A 16,344-nucleotide genomic window follows, 5' to 3' on the forward strand; every position below is an offset into this window, starting at 1 on the left:
ACGTGAAGTTGGAATTGACTTCATTTTGGTTCTTCATGAACCATTCAAACAAACCATCTAGTTCTAGGCTTCTAGCCTAGATTTTTTGAGTTTATTACAAGAATAGTCCCTATACTTTGGCAATGGTCACACCTTAAAATCTAAATTCAAAAACATTACATTTTGGGGTTTAAATATTATTTTTATTTTTTTAACCATGTCAGGATTACACTAGTTATGTAATTACTTAAATTAAACAAAAACAATTGGAAACAATAAAATCCACCCCTCGTCCCCACCCACCCGCCAGCCCCCGCCGCACCCCCATTGTCCTTGTTATCTCTTCGCGATTGCAATAGTGACCAGGTCTTTTTTATACTCCACTCGTTCAACCCCTCTTCTCCCATCATCATCATCTTCATAATCGCCCTAGGCTCAATTCAAGATTGACTCCATCTCCATCGATTGTTTAACAAACATATATTGCTTTAAGCTTGTGGATGATGATTTAGACTAGCATATACTCAACGGTGTTGTATGCAACATAACATGTTTCACTAATCCAACACAAACATTAAGGACATAACATATCAACAGTCTAAGACTCCACATCATAAATACTCTCTCCCGAAGCGAGGAGGCATATACTGTGTATATATATATTCTCATGTTAGAATCTAACCATAAGAGTTCACTTGTGATGAAGTCTGTAGATGCGGTACTTATAACTCCACAAAAGAACTTTTGACCTTTTGATGAACGATCTTAATGCACGAGAATACGTAAAAAAAGTAGTTGCTTTCCGTCTAATTTCATTTTCACTTGTAATTACATATCAACAAATTTTTAATTACAACTTTCATCCTTTTTCAAAACCACCATTAGCCGGGATACCAAAATTATACAAAATTCATACTTTCCCTTGTGCATTCCAACCTTCACCACCATCAAAACAACGTCCAATTTCACCGCACAAACCCGATTATTATCCCAACTGTCTAACCTAAACCCGAGCCAGCCAGTTACTTTACACATCCTCTGCCGAATCAAGAGGGAAACAAGTGTCTTCGCCACCGGTACTCCATAAGAAATGCGCGTAATTCGCAGCATAAAACGAGTTGTTAGGATCCGCAGATATCGCTTCCAGATATGTCTCTTCAGCCGCCCACAAATCCTTTCTAACTTGCCATAAAAAGCTCGCGTACTTGTTTAGCGCCTCTGCGTCCTTTGGTTCAACCGTAGAAGCCCTCTTGAAGTAATCCTCAGCTCTGTCAAACGAACCACAACATAACAAATTTGACAAACTATCTAAAGATAAAAATAACACAATATTACCAAAACAAAACTCATAAACAAAGATTTAGTACCTATCGTAATCTCGTGCAACGAGATATAGAAACTGAGCATAATTGGCTAGAAGTAACGGGTTATCGGGTTCCTGTGACAAACCCGTTTGATAAAGAAGCTCCGTTTTGAAATAACCCGTTACATCTTCTTCCTCAATCTTCACCGTCACCGGAGAAACAAATCTCTTCATCGTCTCACGATCCAAACCGTCATCTCCGATCACATTTTGCATTCTATCAGCTTCCTCGACAACGGAATTCCACGACTCGAGCTCCTCATCCTCACTCGCCTGACCAGAAACCGACTCTTCACTTGTTCTCAACTGATCCCCAACCGCTGATGACGCCGTTACAGATCCGTCAAACCTTCCGTCACCGTCAGTTCCACTAGCCACCGGCCGGAAGTTTCCACCGCCGCCGTTGTTGTTTCCGCCAACCGACGTCGTTTTCCCACCCGAATTCGTAACAAATGTTTTCACAGACGATGAATCAAATTTAGTTTTGGAAACCGACTCCACTGTTGTGGTGGTTACAGTTGTGGTTTCCGCTGGAATCGCAAAGTTGTATGACATTGAATGGACGCTGTAATTAGCTAACAGAATCATAACATACACCATTAAAGTAGGTGTTTGTGAAAACACCTGCTGAAACAACCAAACAAAAGAGGCGTTCATCTCCTTTTGAACTCTGACTAATATATGTTGTAAATCTTCGTAATATAAAACCTCTCTCATCTGTAACGTGTAGCTTTGAAGCTCACGGATTATAAACACCATTGATGAAAACGCTTTTTTCACTGAACAATAAGCCGATTGACCTGCTTCTTTTATACATTGTTTCTTTCGCTTAATTATTCGCAGCGAAAACGGTAGATCTACACTGTTCGCTTTCCGTTCTATACTCGCCGGAATCATATCCCCCTGCCACTCCAATTCCGTTTCCAAACCGTCGTAGTTTCGGTTACTTTCAACGTCATCGGAAACCTGAAACCGGAGAGCTAATTCATTAATCTGCTTCGAGAATTCCTCATCGGAAAATTGAGCGGAAACAGATCGTTTGATTCGATGATGTGTTTTAGGTGTTTCAGATCTGTTCAATTTGGTTCCGAATATTGCAGACCGGTGGATGTAACGGTACGCGAGAGCGAGGTGAGTTAAACTGCGTCGTTTTGATGAAGGTGATGAGATTGCAGAGGCTAACGTTTGTAGCGATGGAGAAGGAGAGTGTGGGATTGAATGTTGTGATATGTTCAAACATTGATTCGCCATTTTTGTTCTCATTTTTGGATAGAGAGATTGAAATTGGATTACAAAAGTGTGATTCAAGGATGAAAGATTATAGATCCAGTAACAGAAAGTGAGATAACTTTCCTTCGAACCTGAAATGAGTGAACATAAAGGAAAATGAATTACAAAAGTCAATTTTCAGAAACAAATCTCAAGAATATAATCATTACAGCACACATAAACATATATAGTGACTTTTGTGCATTAAAATCGGATCGGAAAACAGAAACCAATGGAAGTACTACAGTAATCTAGATTTACCTACCTAGTGAAACTGTGGTCTGTACCACCGGAATTTATGGCGAAACTGAACGTTTTCCGGCAAAGTACGACGGAGAGTATCACTTAGGTAGAGGAAGAGGGGTGTGAGGTGGTTATATACATACACGAGATATTCCTATTCACACAAAAAAAAAAATCTTGTGCAACATGAATCAATCACATCGTAGAGTTGAGTGTATTTATTTATATTATTTAATATTATTTAATGCAATTTTAATAACCGTATGTACATACAGAGCCATGTTTCAGTTTAGACCCTTGGTTTCATGTATTGATCAGTTTTGGCACCGGGAGTTTTAGTTTGTGCTTTTGTAATGCTTGAAACTTCTTTGTAATCTTATGGTTTTGTCTCAAATTCGGGGACCATTAGGTTATGGGTTCGATTCATACAAGGGGGGTTTTTCCTGATTTATTAGGTTTCCTCCTGAACTGGTGTAGAGTCATTATTGCCTCATGGATATGGATATGATCCAGTGGTCCGTCACTTATCCAAATTCACCGTTCAAAAAAAATTGGAAAATCCATTTAGGGTCTGTTGGTGTTTTATTTAACCAAGTTGAGAATAAAAGAGTTAGTTTATAAGTTAAACATATACTTTTTTTATATATTTCGGATTTTTCCATATTATGTTATGTTAATATATTTTTATTAAATTCAAAGCAGATTAAGGCTGATTCTAAACACACCCCCACCCCCTCCTGATTATACCCTCCCTTGTGAGAGGAAAACTGCCGGTCCCATGCGGGCCCCACCTGTAAGTATGTAAGAGGAGAGGGGTGTAAAAAGTAATTAAGGGGGTGTAGAAAGTAGCACCCCAGATTAAAACCTAGATGTTATACGACTTCTACATCATCACCAAAGGTTTCACAAGCAACAAACTTTAGCGAAAAGCACAACTCAATATAATATTTACTAAGCTATCTTCATGGTACAATGAATAGTATCCGACTATCTGTCGATGACAGAATCCTCCATATACAAACAACAAACAACGATAACATCCGATTTTCATGTTAATACTTCAACTAACTCAATACTTATTGTTTCACTGAAGTACGGTCACAGGCACAAAAGCTCACTTCAAGTGTTGCTTCTATGACATCAAACGATTCAAACATATGATCAAAAATATTATTAGAATTCTTACATAATTTAGGGACATAAAAAAGCAATAGATTGAATGTAGAGGGGTGTTAGATGTAGATAACGAAGGCAGTATGGGGTGGTGTAGTGGTTGTTAGAGTTCACGAGCGTTCAGATCTATAATTTCGGGTCTCTCTCTTCATGCGACACGTGTCATCACCGACCCATCTACCACTTTTATGGAACTCACCGTGAAACTTGCCCGACCCGACTTCTCATCCTTAATTGGCTTTGCAGTATTCAAAGGGTTGACTTACCTCATAGTACGACTATCCCATGAATCTTCTTTTGACTAACATAAACATGTGATCATCATAGTCACAAGTAAAGCTTATATTACAAGATTGAACCCTTATTTATTGAATAGGAATGGATACATATCATGTAGACATTGTTTGCTAGTTGATCTTATTTTCTTTCGGGTAAATTATACTTTTCGTCCTTTACTTTTGTATTGAATTGCAATGGATAACCTTTAACTTCAATAATTACAGTCACAATCCTTTATTTGCAAAACCCGTTACACCTTAGGTCCTTTAGTCTTAACCTAGTTAAAATTTTAAGTTAAGTTTATTGACATAAGGGTAGTTTTGTAATTTTACCTTTTTACTTAAAACACATAATAAATAGAAAAGGAAAAAACAAAAAATATGTTTATAAACCAACAATCATGTTCACTTTCAACTTTAACTCTCACACTCTCTCTAAAACCCCTGTAACTAAGATTCTCACAATATCACCACCGCAAATCTCAAAATTCAAGTGACAAATCCGACACAACTTCTCATTTTTTTCCCCTAAAGAATGCACCTTCATCTCCAACTCACCACTCTCCAGATCAATCTCATGTGAAGAAGACTCAATTCGGATGTGATTATACGAGAAGATTCCAAAAGAACCGCATTCAGAGTCGGATAAGTCGAAGTTACTGTCGCCGTCGGTGGTGGTGGTGGAGTGGGGAGAGAGGCGGTTCCGGCGGGTGGGAGGACGACAGTTGCGAGGTGGAGGAGGTGGTGGGTGTCACACCCCAACCGATGGCGGAAACATCGGGATGAGACGAACAAATTGATTAAAACTTCATAACACTATGTGACAATAATAATTAAATTCAAATTTCATTTGAATACTAAATTGTCATACAAAAATTCAAATAAAAAGACAACAATTGTTTCAAAACAAACATAACATCAAAATGATAGATTAATCTAGGTGTGTATCTAAGTCCACCTAAATTGCATTGCTTCTCAACATCATCTCATCATTCAACCTGCAACATGTATTTAAATATATCAACAAAAAAGTTGACGAGTATACAAGTTTTGTTACATAGCATAATATAGAATAAAATTGTTTAAAGTCTCATATCCAACACGAATCATAATGCGCAAGTTTACTAGCATGCTGAAACGGTGTACTATATGTTCAAACCCAAGAATCCAACGCGTTAATATAGCCTATCCCAAAGAACAATAGCAGGTTAACATGTTTAACTTAACAATACCCCAAGTTTTGTGGGCGGTGCGTTAATCCTATAGCGCTATAATTGTTAAGGTAGGCTAGCAAAATTAATGAAGCATATATCGACACAAATAGTTTACATTAGCATACAAGTCTAACAAGCATCATATAGGTTCATGTTAAGCATGGATAGAGTTTAAAATAGTTTCATGTGAAGTGTAATTTTGTATAACATACATGTTGCACCGAAAAGTGATAAAAAGGAAAACGGGATCGAGTATACTCACAGTTTTGCAAGCTTCCTAATTGATATCCCACGAGTGTTTGGTTGATTAGAGTGGAACACCGTGTCCTTCTACACGAAGAAACATAGGTGTGTGAGTTTGGGGAGTTAACGGAAGATTACAGATTCGGAGTTTAAATAACATGAAAATAATCATCTAACACACATGACACTTGTTCTTGACACTATTAAACTCGAAAGAGTTTAAATGTTTTCATGGGACAAAACCCATTAGAATCGTGACAAGTTATCAATGCCTAAGATGATGTAACCTACTATCTTGACTAATGACCATTAGTTCATCATCAAGAGTTTGGTTTCTTGAATATATGTATAAGTTATATTTGTATGTCATATATCATATAGGTCAAGTATGAGGTAGGAGGATAAATCCACCATTTAGGAACCTCTTTGTATAATATAATTCATGCATGAGGTAGGAAGAACAAGTCTTCCATTTAGGTACCTCTTCGTTCACCACCACACTTGTTGTTATAAACAATAAGGAGGGTCAAGAACATACAAGTAAAGAGAGAAATAAGAAGAACTAATCTATGGAAAACATCAAGTAGTGTGTGGATTTTCAAGTAGGATAGCCCAAGCTTGTCCTATAGTCATACAAACATCAAGCTTTAAGCTTGAACACTACTTGTGGGTAAAACCCTAAACAAAACAGAAAGTTTATGAGGTTTTAACCTCTGATTTTACTTGTCTCAACCTTGTTTTTAAGCCCAACTAACCATAGATGTGGTTATGAGCATAAGGACATAGGTTTGAGATGAGATAACTCAAGTTTAACTAAGTCCAAGTGATTGAGAAAAAGAATCAAGAGAAAAGACTAAGAAATGAGTGAGATATGCTCACTTGGAAAACTTGTTATGATTCTGTCCAAGTTCTGATTTCCAGCAAGTTTGAGACTGATTTGAGAGTGAAATATGAGAGTTGTAAAGTGGAAAATGCTTGGAAGATGTTTGGGTTTTATAGGGAAGGATTAGGTTGGGTTTAGTGTGCATTTAAGACAAGGAACTAAGTTTAAACTCAAACAAAACACTAAATCCCGCCCAAAAAACGAGTCTGATCACGTTTTCTGCGACCTGATGCGCTCGCGGCCCGCGTAAGGGGTAGCCAGGCCGGGTCGCGGCCGGTGAGAGCTTCGGCTCGAGAAAATTGTTTGATTTTTGACGTTTTACACCCCTATACTTTTATATAATGTTGTTTTAAGTGTATATTAGGGTGTTTTATGCACAAGAAACATGTTTAAGGGTACTAGATGTAATTATATCATAAAACCATTATAAAATAAGCAAAAACAAGCATATTTTTCGAGATTTGGCGTCGAGATTGTGTAAATTGAGCATATAAATCACCAGTTTACAAGTTTAACGCATTTCGCACAAATTGAGAACAAAGTGTCACATGTTTAATATTTTCGAACGTATGAACTTGTATGAAGTGTATATAACATAAATGTAACGAAAACATGATTTTTATTATGATTCAAGTCTCGAATTTTGCAACGATTACAACGAAAGAATGAACAGATTAAAAAACTCTGACAATTTTACCCTTCATTAAAAGAGAGGAAAAAGACAAAAAAGTTGGATGTTAACTGAAAAATCTGACCAGATTTTGATTTTGGATGAAAATGGCAACAAAATTGAAACCACATGTACCCGGATTCAAAAGGTTTGAGTTTTGGACTAAAGTGGCAAAAATGACCAAACCTCAAGGACCATTTTGCCAATTTACTCTTTCTTTTATTTTAAGCACAATATATATGTGTGGGTATATGAGCGGATCAAACACAAAATAATGTTAGTACCTAAGGCAACGCGGAGTTGAGTCCAAGGGCTCGCTGACCCATGGCCCCAGGTGGTAACACCATTGCCCAAATTTGGGGAAAATCTTTTCACCGCTTTTTGGGGTTGTGGGGATTCAATCAAACGGTCATATGAACGTTGCTTATTTAAAAAATAATAACTATTTTTATATAAATACGTAATCACATAAACTTTTTTACCCACATTTCTCCCATCCTTTACACTGTATTTTTTTTCTCACATCTCTCAAATGACAAAGGGGACTTTGAACCGAAGAAGAAGAAGAAGAAGAAGAAGAAGAAGAAGAAGAAGAAGAAGAAGAAGAAGAAGAAGAAGAAGAAGAAGAAGAAGAAGAAGAAGAAGAAGAAGAAGAAGAAAGAGCCTTGGCTATGGCTTGGGTGAATGTCGTCAAGCACATGCCGTTGCTGTAACACCCGTACATTCAGTTGATTAGGTCCAATATCTGTTTTTTTTCCTTTTTTTATAGAACATACAGACCTGGGTTAAGTGATAACCTAGACAGACCGATATAATAGTTTATTACACATATATTGCGTCCCAAAACATTAAGGTTTCAGACTCGAAAACTTTGTTACGCGTGATCATATTTTATCTTTTTGAAAAGATGTTTTCGAGGAGGTGGCAGTTTAAGAATGTTCAGTTCTTCGCGTGCTTAATCGTCCGTCTAGTACCAGCCCTTTTATAAACTTGTCATAAACACCAAATACGATTAGTGTTTATATTTCTTTTGTGTAAACGGATAAAAAATGACAAAAGAAAATGTTTATTTAAAAATTGGGGTTCTGTTGCGTGTCGCGACAACCAAATATGTGCACTCCGCTAAGCGTGCACTTTGCTGGGCACTTTGCTGAAGCACACTTTGTTGAGGTATGCACTTTGAAAACTTTTTCTTTAAGTCTCAAACCCGATATCCACAACTTGGACCCGGTTTCTTAAATTCACAATTCTTTCGTTCGGTTTAGCGTTTTACCCAACCAACCGTTAAGAAGGCATTGAGCATCAATGCTTCCATTTTTCTTTATTTTCATTCTTATTTTATTTTTACCAACTACAATTATACATTATATCACATGTTCTTTCGGTTTAAGTGTTTTCCAACTGACCCATTAAGAAGGCATTGAGCTTTTTAGCTCAAACCTCCTATACTCCTAATCATTATTTACCACATTAACTCCCAACCATAATCGAAATTTATGGTTGGTTTCATTGGACAATGCCTTAGCATTCCAAAGCTTTCTTTCGGTTATGCATTTTACCCAAACCCATTATCCGGGGGCACTTTAATCATTTTAAAGCCTTTTTTTTTTCAAACCGGTTGAAATTTATAAGTTTAAACAGAAACTAGTGTACGCTTTTAGCTCATTATCCTACTAAGATAATTATGTCCCTAACGACATAAAAATTTCTAACATCCTCTTACTTTAAAACTCATTTCACATAGTTACTAATAAAACCACTCATGAGGTGGATTATCAGCCCAAATGTGGCTCAAGCACCTTTCGTCATGTCCTAAGCCCTTACCCAAAGGTATAACTCATTACAAATACCTGACGAGGTCAAAGTTATGACCTGTTACCAATAACTTGCGATTCTTTTTGGTAATTCATGGCAACACATTCCCTTACCCATATGCTTATCTAGGTATAGAACTCAACAAGACAAAGCATTAAATATAAAATTCAAATGGTGATAACATCACCATTTGACTCGTATGACTTGTTTGTCTATTTGACCCATTCTTGGTTTACACCACAGGGTCACATCTTAACAAGTTATTGTTTTATCACCAAAATGTGATTCAACTTAATTTTTACCCATTTGACTCGTTATGGCTTACACCATAGGGTCTCATCTTAACAAGTTATTCTTTTATAACCAAAATGTGATTCAACTTAGTTTTTACCCATTTGACCCGTTACGGTTTACACCATAGGGTCTCATCTTAACCAGTTATTGTTTTATCACCAAAATGTGATACAATTTAGTTTTTACCTATTTGACTCATTATAACTTACACCATAGGGTCTCGTTTTAACAAGTTATTGCTTTGTCACCAAAATGTGATTCAACTTAGTTTTTACCCATTTGACCCGTTATCATTTACACCAGAGGATCTCATCTTAACAAGTTATCATTTTATCACCAAAATGTTTTCCATCACATAAATTGTGATTCTATTCTAGGATGTGTAAGCTTTACTTATCTTGCATCCATTCGAGCTTCCTTGCGCACTTGACCCGTTTGACCCATTCCTTTCCAAGCTCCCACCTAGTTTATCAAGAGTCAAACTATTACATCATATCTACAAGATGATTAGGTTAATCATCAAATACCATGACCATCTCCTTTATGTATTTTTATACCTCATTTATCATTCCGTCAATTTCATCTTACGATAAAAACCTATTTCGCATGAAAACTCATCATATGTAAATTTACCACATACCTTGGGTTTAGATGATGCTAGAGGGTCAAAATATTCAATCATGCAAGGGAAATCACTTGAATTTCACCTTGTATTAATTGATTTTGTGACTTGAATTCTAGAGACTCTCTCTCTAGAACACGCTATACAAACACATATACTTTCCTGGATTTTATTTTTACCCTCTTTCACAAAACAACTTTCTCACTTCATACGTTGTTTTTGTTTACTTATAACACACTTAACCTTCACTAGTAGACAACAATGTTAAGTTGGTTAATATTCCTAGTTGCATACTTCATGTTAAATATCAACGAACATGATAATTCAATTACTAATTTTGAGGATGTTACAACCCGACTTAATTTAAGTCCTGATATGTAACAACTCTCAGAAAGATTGTAGAACGACTTGTAATCAAAACCGCGGACATGTGCCGATGAAAACTGAAAATGAAAAGAGTTAAAAAAAATCCACATCACATGGCACGATAGAGGCTTTGAAGCTCGTCGCATGGCACGACAGAGCGAGATTCACTAGAGGCCACGTGTTGCCACATGGCAAGCCTACATGGCTGACTCATGACACCTATGCCTTAGGCCTCTCCGTCGCGTGACGCGACCAGACCCTTTTGGCTCATCGCGTGGCACGACGAGCACCAGATTCCATCTGGATAAACATGGACGAAAGTGGCGAACCCCAGTATGTTGGGCAGAAATAGGAAAGAAGCAATTATCAGGTCCTGAGATTGTGCAAGAAACAACCGACAAAATAATTCAAGTTAAAGAAAGATTGAAGACAACACGAGATTATCAAAAGAGTTATGCAGATCCTCGGTGTAAGCCATTGGAGTTTCAAGTCAAAGATAAAGTGTTGTTAAAAGTTTCTCCATGGAAAGGAGTAGTTGTAACATCTGTCAACTATCTGTATTCGTAACCTGACCCGTTTTCATATCCGGTTTTATATTCCTAATTTATCATATAACTGTTTTATTTCTATTTAATAATAGATAAATAAATAATAACACATATTAGTTTTTTTAAATGATTGATTTATATTGGAATTTATCGGAAAGAAAACTATTCCTTTTCTTGATATTTTCTTGCAAACCGTTGGAAGATGAATGACTTAGACTTTTATGGCCATTAAACAACATTTAAGACCCTTTTGGTTAAGAGTAATGTTCACCAATCAATGCTCTTTATCTTAAAATATATTGAAACTGATAATCATGATAATTACACCTCACATTGATAACACATTCAGACCAAACTCAAAATCATTCTAACGAAACCAATCACTCGTCCATTTCCGAAACAACCTCTATGTTTAGTCCTTGTGTTCATTGTAGCTCAACAAATATGACAAGGTTTCATCAGCAAGCTTTGATCTCTGAAATGTCGACCTATTACACCATCACGAACCACGCCTCACCTTTGCTTTAAATCACCGCCTCTGCTTTTGCCTTCTGATGACAAGGTTTATACCTTATTTGATATAATTTATATGTTGCATTTGGTGCATATCAAATACCCTCACACTTGAATCTTTGCTTGTCCTCAATCAAAACTCTTTAATACTGCTTACACACCCAAATGGAATAGGTAGAAGAGAAGTTTTCGGGTCTTGTTTGTAGAGTGTTGGGAATCCAAGTTCTTTTTATTCTTGTTTTTATTTAATTTACAATCCTATTCGACATGATTTATTTAGAACTTTTTAAGAAAAATAAATTTTGGGCATAACATTTCTTTTTAAGATTTCATTTAGCTATATATACATTCACATACCTCACAAGTGATCACTCAACATGCGGCCGAAGATGTATAAGTGAAACGCTCGATCCTGATATGGAACTTACTCCTACCATATGCTTAACAGGTAATCAAACCTCATCCCTTTTAATTTAATATTTGCATATTTCAAGAGGACTTTGAAAGGGTAGGTTGTTGGTTAAAGGTAGGGTAGTTTTATTTGAAAAGTGGCCAAAGACGTAAAATGTCGGTTTTTCTTTTGAAAATTTATTTGTGACTTTTTGTACTAACTAAATGCTTATAAGCAATAAATTTGCTTATTATATATATATATATATATATATATATGTATATTTGATAGAATAAAGTCACATGCTTTTGCGTATTTCAAAAGAACTGAATTTTACTAAAATAAAGGGGTGTAAAAATAAAAATATGGTTTTTAGGTGATGGTGTTTTGTGGGTTTTGAAATGAAAGGTTTAGACTCAAAGTGGTTGACTAAGGGAAGTTTTTGTGAGGAGATAAAATAGAAAATAAGGTTGAAAAAGAAAAAGGGTTTATGGTCCTAATTCCTCAATCATATGCTTACTTGGATTAGTTGGTAAGGACCGAGAATGTATTGTCTTGTCAAGTTCTAGATTCGTAAGAACCGTATGGGCTATTCACACAAGAAATGAAAAATGAGCATTTGGTATGGATATGATATTTAATGCTCGTAAAGGCTCAAAATTCATAATTTTGTGGAAAAAAGGTAAAAGTGTGAAAATATATATACAATCAAATTTTAAAACTTTTGCCATGCCTTTTTATGAATTTTTCTTATTGGTTCTTTTTTTTTATCATGGCACTATCGGTTGTAAATTTGTAAAAACTTGAACTTTTAGAACTTGGTTTTCTAACTTAAACTATAAACAAGACAAAATAAACAAATAAAATATTTTTGAAAACGATTTGGGGTGTTTTAGCGGTTCCAAATAGAGTTTTGTGTAAGTCTTGTTTTTAGGACAACAAATTCAAGTCCCCCCCCCCCCCAAAAAAAAAAAAAAAAAAACTTAAATTACACATTGTCCTCAATGTGTCCAAAATTGGTTAGATTTGATTAAATGTGTAAATGTGGGGTTAAAAACAACAAATTTTTTTCAAAAATCAGACTCCGGCACAAGGGCATGTATGGGAGACATGTCCCCTTGTCAAAAGTGCCAGTAACGAAATTTTCCAGAAGACAAACACGGGGGCGTGCCTATGGGACACAACCCCGTGTGAAGGTTCAAGAATCAAAATTCTTTTTGCAGACTTGAGGCACGGGGGCGTGCTTACCTCACACGTCCCCGTGCTGCACTTACTGTTTTGAAGATTTTGCGTCGGGAGACATCTGTTTTCGTGCGTGGGGTGCTGTTTCAACGTCATTTGGCCATTTCTAACATTTTTGTCACACTGAAGTTCATTCCATTCATCCACCATTACAACTAAAAAGAAAAAGAAAAATACACGAGAAATTTAAATCCTAAGATAGATAGATAGATAATTGGTGGATACCCTACGAGAGTTTATTTAATCCAACTAGCTTTCCTTAGATAAATATATGAAAGATTAGCAAAAACCAAAACTAGTCTTTGGAAGATGAGGGCTTTTAGTTATTCTTCGGGAATGATCCTTCAAAGGTCGTTGAGCATCTCCTCAATCTCCCTTGGTAGGAAGATAAAGGGTTCATCATCGACCTCCTCTTGAGGGAGAGGATCGGGGTTTATCGGAACCTCAATGTGAGCATTGATTGGAGGTTCCGGGGGTATCTTGTCCCAGCTGGTGGGATTAATCACCTCATGGGCGATGTTCTAATCGTCTTGAGGTAAGATTGGCTCCATCGGGGGTATCACCAAGATGTTCAACCTTTGATGAAAAAGGTTGATCTCCCTAAAGATGTTAGTTCATGCGTCTGTCGACTTCGTCTTGTATTGAGTCTTAGATTGCTCATGGCATGAAGATCGAGGAATTATGACAAAGAGCTAATTTCGCATGAATGGTTAATTCCGCATGAAGAAGTCACTCAGTAATTCCGTGCGAAATTAGTCTATAATATCGCTTGAGTCTTAATTCCGTGTGTAAGTGATTCCGTTTGAAGCTTGTTTCATGCGGAATTACCAGGTCTATAAATAGGGTTAATCTGGTTTCATTCCACACGAAATTACTTTGGTGTTTTCCGATGGCGAAGCTCTGTCGAAGTGTCTTCAGATCTGTAATTGCTTCAGAATCAATACAAAGACAGTTATTAGTGTAAATCTAGCTGAATTCAACTGATCATGTCTGTTTCCGCCTTTCATTTTGAGTAGAACACCTCTGATCGATTCGTTCGGGTCAGAAATCGATCCTACATGTGGTATCAGAGCTCAGGAGGAGGAGTTCTGTCGATTTCAGCTTGATTTTCTTTCTTCTACACCTTCTTTTCTTACTTGAACAAGTTTCCACGGTTAAAATGATCTGAATTTCACATATTATAAGCAAAACAGTGTTTTAACAAAGCCTTGAGAGAATTGGACCATAAGTCAATCAATAAACTGAAAAATTTTGTAATTCCGCTTGAAACTGTGTTCGAAAATGATGACATCATCTAATTCTGTTTGAAATAGTTCTGTAATTTCGCACGGAATCATTCTATTTGTCTAATCTCGTTTGAAAGATAAACTAATTCCGCACGGAATTAGTGTTTCCGTTTGAACTTGTTCAAACGATATTATAATTTCGTCTCAACTTCTTAATTCCGTTTGAAAACTGAGTATTTCCGCACGGAATTACCTGATTCCGTTTGAAAGTTACTAATTTCGTTTGAAAGACTTGTTTCTGTTAATATCGCTTTAAGGTAATTCCGCTCGAAAGGAATTCCGTGTGAAGAGTAATATCGTTTGAAAAGGACTGTTTTGAGAAATTTTTGAAAACTGAATCATGGAAGAGGAATTTTATAACGCCTTTGCTACTCCGATCACAGTTACTCAGCAGACAATGTTGGAAAACGAAACGGGCACTATGCAAAAACCGCCCAAACTCATGAACATCGAGGAGTATAAGGGTTGGGAGGAACGGTTTGAGAACTGGGTACAAGCTAATTACTTGGATGCTTGGGAATGCATTGAAACAAAATACGTTAGACCAACGAATGATGATGAAGAGGTGATTGCTATCAAAGACCTTAGTGCCGAGGAGAAAAAGAAATACAAAAACGAAAAGATGATGATCAGTTTACTGCAATAGGCAGTGAAAGAGGATATCTTGGTCTTATTACAACACACTGGGAGTGCATATTCAATTTGGAAAGCATTACGATCTAAATTTGTTGGAAGCCAAGAGATGATCAAAAACAAGAAATCACTTCTGAAAAAGGAGTTTGATTTATTCCGTGGTTTGAATAATAAAAGCACAAAGCAGATAATTGAAAGATACTGCAATCTGTTGGTAAACATGAAGAGGGTTAGCATCAACAAAGATAATGAAGAGTTGATTGAGAAACTGGCTGATGCATTGCCACATGAGACTTGGGCCACATACTTGATGATGCTAAGAAACAAGAAAAGATTCAACAATCTAACACTGAGCAAGTTTATTGAGAAGTTTGAAGCACAGGAAATGGAACAAATAAAGATTTCAAGAATGAAAGTGTTTGACGGTAAACAAGATATTGGGCTGCACTACAAAGCCGGGTTGAATGAAAAGACCAACATGTCACCAAAGGTTGAGACATCATTCAATGCAAAAAGCTCATCGGGAGGTTCATCTAAAGGATCAAGTAGCAAAACAAGTTTTTCATCGTATCCATCATTTGATCCAAATTTGGCAACAACAAAGAACGGCAGGAAGCTACAGTGCAACATTGTTTTGAATCTTGAGGATGATCAAGATTATACTGAAGAAGTTGCAAAAAGTCACATGTCTTTGTTGGGGACTGTTTTAGAGTCGTATGGGAGTTTTGTGGCCGGAAGGATCGGAAATCCAATGCTTACAAAAGAGGATTACGATCAAATAGATGCTGAGGAGATGGAATTGATGGATAGAAAATGGTGTTTGGCGAGCGTGTTGAGGAGAGCTGAGAAATTCAAACAGATCACAGGAAGAGATGATCTACGTGAGGCAAATATTTCTACTTTAGGTTTTGATAAATCTAAAGTCACTTGTTTTCAGTGCAGGGAAAAAGGACACTTCAAGAGGGAGTGCACCAATCGCGAAGTAAGTGGAGCTCAAAATCCATTCAACAACAATGATTACTATCGGAAGGCCATCTACCATCAAGTTGCTCAACAACCAAATCAACAACAACCACAAACGGCACATGGAAGGAATGTGATTGAAGAGTCGTCAAAGAGAGCTTGTATGGTGAATCAAGATGAAAAGAAGTCATCAATAGCGTTCAACTGGGACAAATATATCTCAGCTGACGGTAAAGCTTGTGTGATAGATCAAGATGATGAAAAGTTACCTGAAGGGTTTAACTGGGAAAATTTCAGTTGGGATGATTATGATCCTAACAAAACTCCAGTTCACACAGCTTTTGTCGCTCGAATTG

At 36.7% G+C, this 16,344-nt stretch overlaps 1 protein-coding gene across 2 annotated transcripts; it reads right to left on the reverse strand.

Moving 5' to 3' along the window:
• Positions 1-718: 718 nt before the first annotated feature.
• Positions 719-3,047, reverse strand: LOC110940108. 2 transcript variants are annotated; one of them, XM_022181667.2, is made up of 3 exons: positions 2,877-3,047; positions 1,347-2,703; positions 719-1,247 (listed from the first exon to the last, which is right to left on the reverse strand). In XM_022181667.2, the coding sequence occupies exons 2-3, from the start codon at positions 2,603-2,605 to the stop codon at positions 1,007-1,009; spliced, it is 1,500 nt and encodes a 499-aa protein (XP_022037359.1). In that variant the 5' UTR covers positions 2,606-2,703; positions 2,877-3,047; the 3' UTR covers positions 719-1,006. The 2 variants fall into 2 exon arrangements, with proteins under 2 accessions (XP_022037359.1, XP_035846574.1); XM_035990681.1 differs by having other exon boundaries at positions 761-1,247; positions 1,347-2,706; positions 2,874-3,013.
• Positions 3,048-16,344: the final 13,297 nt, after the last annotated feature.

The sequence above is a fragment of the Helianthus annuus genome, chromosome 5, assembly GCF_002127325.2.
Source record: "Helianthus annuus cultivar XRQ/B chromosome 5, HanXRQr2.0-SUNRISE, whole genome shotgun sequence".
NCBI classification, from domain to species: Eukaryota; Viridiplantae; Streptophyta; class Magnoliopsida; order Asterales; family Asteraceae; genus Helianthus; species Helianthus annuus.

Bases quoted from the DNA above. Each gene is read 5' to 3' on its own strand.
- LOC110940108 (XM_022181667.2), bottom strand. From the start codon at position 2,605: ATGAGAACAAAAATGGCGAATCAATGTTTGAACATATCACAACATTCA. The intron at 1,248-1,346 runs GTACTAAATCTT...TTCGTTTGACAG, and splicing joins GTTGCACGAGATTACGATAG to AGCTGAGGATTACTTCAAGA.